General features: G+C 48.2%; 1 protein-coding gene across 1 annotated transcript; it reads left to right on the top strand.

Moving 5' to 3' along the window:
- The first annotated feature begins 692 nt into the window (after nt 1-692).
- LOC142246459 (nmrA-like family domain-containing protein 1) lies at nt 693-4,929 on the top strand. Its single transcript, XM_075319516.1, has 5 exons — nt 693-743; nt 2,723-2,961; nt 3,056-3,305; nt 3,634-3,824; nt 4,502-4,929. The coding sequence occupies exons 1-5, from the start codon at nt 704-706 to the stop codon at nt 4,679-4,681; spliced, it is 900 nt and encodes a 299-aa protein (XP_075175631.1). The 5' UTR covers nt 693-703; the 3' UTR covers nt 4,682-4,929.
- Nucleotides 4,930-6,270: the final 1,341 nt, after the last annotated feature.

The following is a 6,270-nucleotide window of genomic DNA, read 5'->3' as shown; positions in this document are numbered from 1 at the left end:
AGAGTCGCCATCACACATGTTCTCCTACTGTAGATGGGGAAGAGGGGAGAGGCTCCTGCTGCAGACAGTCCTCTTACAGCCGGACACAGGACGTTTAGGAGGAGACATGGACGATCTTTTATGTTTTAATCGTATTTTCAGCTGCAACTCAGGACTCTGTGATTGAAAAGGAGGTGAATTAAAAGGGATTGTCCATGGACCAAGAAAGAATAGAAATAGATCACATCTGTAAGACGCTGTGGAATTAATAGAGCTATATAAGTAACATAAAACATATAGAAATAGATGATAGAAATCTGCCCTGCTCCGCTCCCTGCTGCCCGTCTCTTCTATCCCTATGACGGTGTCAGTCCTTACTGCCGCCCTGCATTCTATTCATGAATCAGGAGGCTCAGGATGAACAGTTGGGTGATGGAATTTCCTTTTTGGCTGATAATCTGAGTGATGACAGAAGCCGCAGAGACTTCATGCCTGTCTGCTGACTGCCCGGCGGACATGGCGGGGGGCGTTATAGGGTCTTGGGATAAGGGGCTGACTTTCTGAGGGTCCCCGGCCTCCTGGTTGCCTATTGTGAGCAGCTGAGTGATAATGCCACTTGGCCGCAGCCCAGGGGCGGGGAGGGTCCGGGGCTTCAGTATATAACCCTCTCTACACTGGGCCGGGCTGTATACCTGCAGGAACCCTCCAGTCTACAGCAGTGGCCATGACTGACAAGAAAGTGATTGTAGTGTTTGGAGCCACAGGTGAGTGCAGGGAGGGGAAGGCTGAAGTTTGGGGGTGTCTGGATGTGGAGGGGATTCTGTGCTCGTCCCACTTCTGACTGTAGAGGTCTCACCTGCTGTATACTCCCTCATATATCCCCTATATACCTGCAGTAAGGCTCTGCTGCACTACAACCCCCATCTATATCTAGTCCTTTTATGTGTAAGCTACAAGCAGTTGCATTCTTTTCCGGATGCTTTCCCCAGTTTCTCTGCTCCGCTGTGGGGCCAGGTCTGGGTTTGTCATTATATGGCAGCCGTCCCACAGGTTTAATGCTGGAGGCAATGTGTGTATCCTGGTGGAATTTCAGAATGGAAATATCTGCAGAAATTACCCCTGATCCTCTAAATGGGGCAGGGGGTCTGCAACTTGTGGCTTGTATAACATGGGAGGACCCCTGCTGTTTAACCACTTAAAGGGATAGCCATAATAATGCGCTTCCACAGTAAATGAACTGTACTACATTAGTGACGGATTCCGTTTGCGTCAAAATGGCGCAAGTGTGAAACTAGCCTTATCTCAAAAGAGCATGATGTAGGCAGAGACCCTGAATCCAATGATGTACCACTGAGATTACTGGGTGCAACTGTTCTGACTTTTTAGATGTAGCAGAGCTGCCCACACCAGGTTCTCCATAGAGTGCATTGACAGTGAGGTGTCAGGGCAGGGGGCATGCTGGATTTGCTTTTTGCAGTCCTGCAATAAGGGTCTTACTGCTTAAATAAATTGGCCCTTGACAATACAGGCATCCCTGGACAGTTTTAACCCTTGCAGTATGTCTTCAGATAACAGCATAGCAAAAACCTGTTGACAGGTCATGATTTTTTGATTGTCAAGGCAATTTAAGTGTTAGAAACCATGTTAGTTGTATAATTTAGTGACACCCCCCTCCTTCCCCATATGTAACCCCTGACTGGTAAAGCAGGCGTGGACTACAGCTGATCAGCCATAGCAGCATGGGTTGTAGCTGATTAACCCCCTTAGATGTTGCAGGATTAATGACCGTAGCATCTGGATGGTTATAAAAGGCAGCGCACTCTTTAACCCCGCTGGTTGTGATGAGCTTTCTTTGTGGTCTGCCAGCTGTGGTGGTCTTAGATGTTAGTAACATCTTGATGGTTGGTGTTCATTCTATCCCACTCCATGTTGTGTTTAATTCCTGTGCAGCACTTGAATGGTTAACCCCCCCCCCCCCAAAAAAAATAAATCCTCAAAGCTGTGTTGCATATACTGTGGGTGTGTAACATGGTAATGCCCATGTGTCCTCCACTCCCTCCCTCCAAAGAGACATTGTATATCTTCTAGCCAAAACATTTCTTCTCTCCGCTCTGATCCTGCAGTATTATGGCACAAATAACATTTTGAAAATGTGTAAGTCATGAATTGGCTAAAAGTCTTCAGGCCCTGTGCACACTGCGGATTTGTTTAAGCAGAAACGCACCTCTGGCTGAAATAACGCAGAAAATAAAAATGCATGTAATTTCAGTTTTGGTGCATTTGTCCCTGCATTTTTTTTATTTTACTTTTTTAAACTATCAATGGAAAAACGCAGGGATCTGCAGAAAAGTCACACACTTGTTTCTACTACAGAAAATCTGCAGCAAAATCTGTAAGGAAAGAAGCAATGTGCGCACAGCACTTCAGATTTCTCCGATTTTTCTGGGGAAAGACTGCATGAAGGTTATGAACAAAAACTGCACCCAAATCTGCACCCAAAAGCTCAATGTGCACAGGGCCTTAATAAGCAAAATAATTCATGAGGCACAAATAATAAAGTCGCTGTTAGAACCATTATCCCTTGGAGCGTCCTCTGGTGGTGTTCTGGTGGTCTGTGTTGTCCCCACTAGATCGTGGCCACTGGTGAATATTTGCAGGTGGTCACTCGGCTTTCCCGGACTCCTGGGTGGGGAGTTTGGCTGCGGTGCTGATGTCCGCCATGTCTTGTCCTTTCTCTCCCCAGGAGCTCAGGGTGGGTCGGTCGCTGCCGCTCTCCTGGATGATGGCAGCTTTGAGGTCAGGGCAGTGACTCGAGACCCCAGCAAACCGGCAGCTGCGAAGCTAAAGGAGGCCGGAGCGGAGGTCGTGTCCGCGGATCTGGACGATGAGAAGAGCCTGGAGGCCGCACTGAGCGGAGCGTATGGGGCGTTCCTGGTCACCAACTCCTGGGAACATTGCAGCAAAGAGAAAGAGGTCACACAGGTAACGACCCCATGGATGGATAGAATGATGTGGTGCTCATCCTGAGCCTCCTGGTTCATGTAAGGGCTGTTATGTATTTTATATTTTTCTCCAGGGTAAACTGATAGCAGATATCTCCAAGCGTCTCGCCCTGGAGATCATGGTCTTCAGTGGCCTGGAGAATGTGAAGAAACTGACGGAGGGAAAGCTGGAGGTGCTGCACTTTGATGGGAAAGGTGAAATTGAGGAATATTTCCGTGAGATCGGGGTCCCCGTGACCAACGTGCGGCTTCCCAGCTACTACGAGAACCTGCTGACCTTCTTCAAACCCCAGAAGAACAAGGACGGTGATGGCTACTCACTAGGTACAAGAAGCAGGGTCTTTTACAGGACCTGCCATTGTGTCATAAATGGGCTTTCTTTTAGAAGATGACTAAGGTAACCCAATGCCTGGACACTGAATACTTTAGTACCAGTAGGGGGCAGTAATGTGATTTATTGTAGCCAAATTTCCAACTTAAAACTATAGGATTATGAATGCAGCTCTGGAGTATAATGGATCTTAAAATTATCTGAATAGTCATATACTTATCAACATCCAAAGTTTTACAGCCTACAGCTGAGGATGTTGCAGTCATCTCCAGTTTAATTACCTTTTTTTAATTTTCTCCCCCACCCCCTTCTTCCTTCCAGCGGTCCCGATGGGTGATGTGCTCCTGGATGGGATGTCCGTCAAGGACTTGGGCGGCGTGGTGGTCAGCATCCTGAAGTCTCCATCAGAATACATAGGAAAGAACATCGGTCTCAGCACGGAGAAGCTGACGGTGGAGCAGTATGCGGCCATAATGTCCAGAGTCACCGGCAAGGACATCAAAGACGCCAAGGTGAGATCAGAGGCCTCTCCGGGGGTGGATCACGCTTATGTGGCTGTAGAAAGTGTAGATATAAGGGTGCGGTTCCACTTGCGCATAGCCTCAGAAGCGATATGCTACTGATCCTCTGCTGCGAGCATCAGCCGAGGGCCATGCGATCGTATCACAGCTGCGGAGAAGAGGGAGCGCTTTCTCCCATCTGTGTACATTGCACTGCGGTCAGATGTGAGTGCAGTGCAATGTTTCACATGCTCCCATAGACTTGTATGGGGGTGCATGAACAGAGAATCGCTGCCATACAAAGCATGCTGCTATTAATTTCTCGGGCCGCTATGGCAGGAGAAGTCAATCGCAGATGACACGGCCCCATAGTTTTGCCCTGGTGAGAGTAGTCTGATGTGCAAAACTGCCCCTCACTTCTACACTTGTGCTCTGCCCTCAAATGAGACACCTCCACCATGAAGACTGGGTGATTAACAAGGCAGCCATCTTGTACCTGACACTAGACATGGAGGGGAAAGGGGTGTCCTATGCTGACTGAAAACCAGAGCTGCATTTATAGTTCTGCTGACTGTTCTGCAGCCCAAGAACCAACTACCTCATCTGCATAAGATGGATGATACCAGAGAGCAATATGTTATATTGAGGCCTGTGGTGCAATGTCCCTTAACTGTGCATTTTACCCGCAGATCACCCCTGAAGCCTATGAGGGGCTCTCCTTCCCCGGAGCGGCAGAACTGGCCAACATGTTCCGCTTTTACACCAAGAAGCCCGACAGGGACGTGGCGATGACCAAGAAGCTCAACCCCAAGGCCAAGACCTTTGAGCCATGGATGGAGGAGAACAAGGAGGCGTTTAAGGACTTGTGAAGGAACTTATGACGTGTGGTGGAGAAAAGACTGTGAAATACTGAAATATAGGGGCTGATTTAGAAAAACTAGTGTGGAGACTACTAAAGATACTGGTTGCTATGGTAACAATCAGAATTCAGCTCCCTCTTCTGAGCTGGGCTATAGAAAATGAAAGCTGTAACCTGATTGGCTGCTATAGACCGTCTGTTCCTCTGGTTCTGCCGGATCTTGGGACCATTACTGTGAAACACTCCGGAGCCTGTGGGGGGGCGACTATTTCTATATGGTGTTCAATAAAAAATATTAGTTCCTAAATTCTGACTCCATTATTATAACTAAGGCCGAGAATCCCCATCTGTTAGGTGTTGTCAATAGCAACAGTCGCAATCCTTTCCACTTCAATGGCGGCTGGAAAATGAAAGCTGCAATCTAACTGGTTGCTATGGGCCGCCAGTGGTGGAGTTGTCCATAATGACCAACACGGGTTACTGGGAATCACAAGGCCGCGTATCCACAACTGTTACCTATGGAAACATTAGAAATGAGGATTGGTTGCCATGGGTAATAAAGCTGGTCATGGTGGCCAAGTCATGATTTTTCTACAAACCCCTAATGGAGGTCAGAGAGGAGGGGGGGGGGGGTGTAAAACCCACTAATGCCGGGGAAAATAAAGGGCCGCGCTGCAGCTCAGTGACTGGAGCGGTGGTCACTAATGTGCAGTAAGACGCCATTCACACACGTGCAATATGTCCTCCTCCCACATCCTGTATGGTCAGTGGAACAACCCCATTATGACTGTTTAATAGTGTGCGGGGGCTTCAGGTCGTTACTGGTTTAATGCTTTAACCTCCTATGACATCACATTCACAATTACAAGGATCCGTGGCCACAACTGGGACGTGGCCTGCGCAAGTCACAAGGGTTAAGCTGGCAAAATTTACAAGGGGAAATAGCAGGAGCTTAAAAATGAGTAACCTGATAAAAGGGGAAACAACAAATGTCATCCATAATAGTAATTTACTGCCCTGCAGCAATGGCCTCTCACCTCCCGCTGTTCACAGCTCTTGTCCCAGCTCCTCGGAATAAATACCGCCATTCCGAACTCATGAACTCATTGTCCATAGGCAGCAGCTCCAAAGGCCCAGTCACACTAAACAACTTACCAGCGATCCCAACAACAATACAACCTGATAGGGATCGCTGGTAAGTTACTAGGAGGATCGGTGGTGAGATGTAACACTAAGCAACGCTCCAGTGGTTCCCACCAGCAACCTGACCTGCAGGGATCGCTGGAGCGTCACTACATGTAGTAGTATGCTGTGCTTGGTAACTAAGGTAAATATCGGGTAACCAACACAATATTTACCTTGGTTACCAGCGCGCACACCGGTAGCTCCCTGCACACCTAGCCACAGTACACATCGGGTTAATTACCCGATGTGTAGTCTGTGTGCAGACAGCCGGCTTCTGTGGACGCTGGTAAACATCGAGTAACCAAGAAGATCTTCCCTTGGTTACCCGATATTTACCTTTTCGTTACCAGCGTCCGCCGCTCACTGCCAGTGCTGGCTCCCTGCACTCCTAGCCACAATACACATCGGGTTAAT

Source organism: Anomaloglossus baeobatrachus, chromosome 7, assembly GCF_048569485.1.
Source record: "Anomaloglossus baeobatrachus isolate aAnoBae1 chromosome 7, aAnoBae1.hap1, whole genome shotgun sequence".
NCBI lineage: Eukaryota > Metazoa > Chordata > Amphibia > Anura > Aromobatidae > Anomaloglossus > Anomaloglossus baeobatrachus.
The sequence above is the reverse complement of the archived record's forward strand: the minus strand, read 5'-3'. Positions and strand labels throughout refer to the sequence as shown.

Coding starts and splice junctions, on each gene's coding strand:
- LOC142246459 (XM_075319516.1), top strand. CDS start 704: ATGACTGACAAGAAAGTGATTGTAGTGTTTGGAGCCACAG. Junction 744..2,722: donor TGTAGTGTTTGGAGCCACAG/GTGAGTGCAGGG, acceptor TTCTCTCCCCAG/GAGCTCAGGGTGGGTCGGTC. Junction 3,825..4,501: donor AGGACATCAAAGACGCCAAG/GTGAGATCAGAG, acceptor TTTTACCCGCAG/ATCACCCCTGAAGCCTATGA.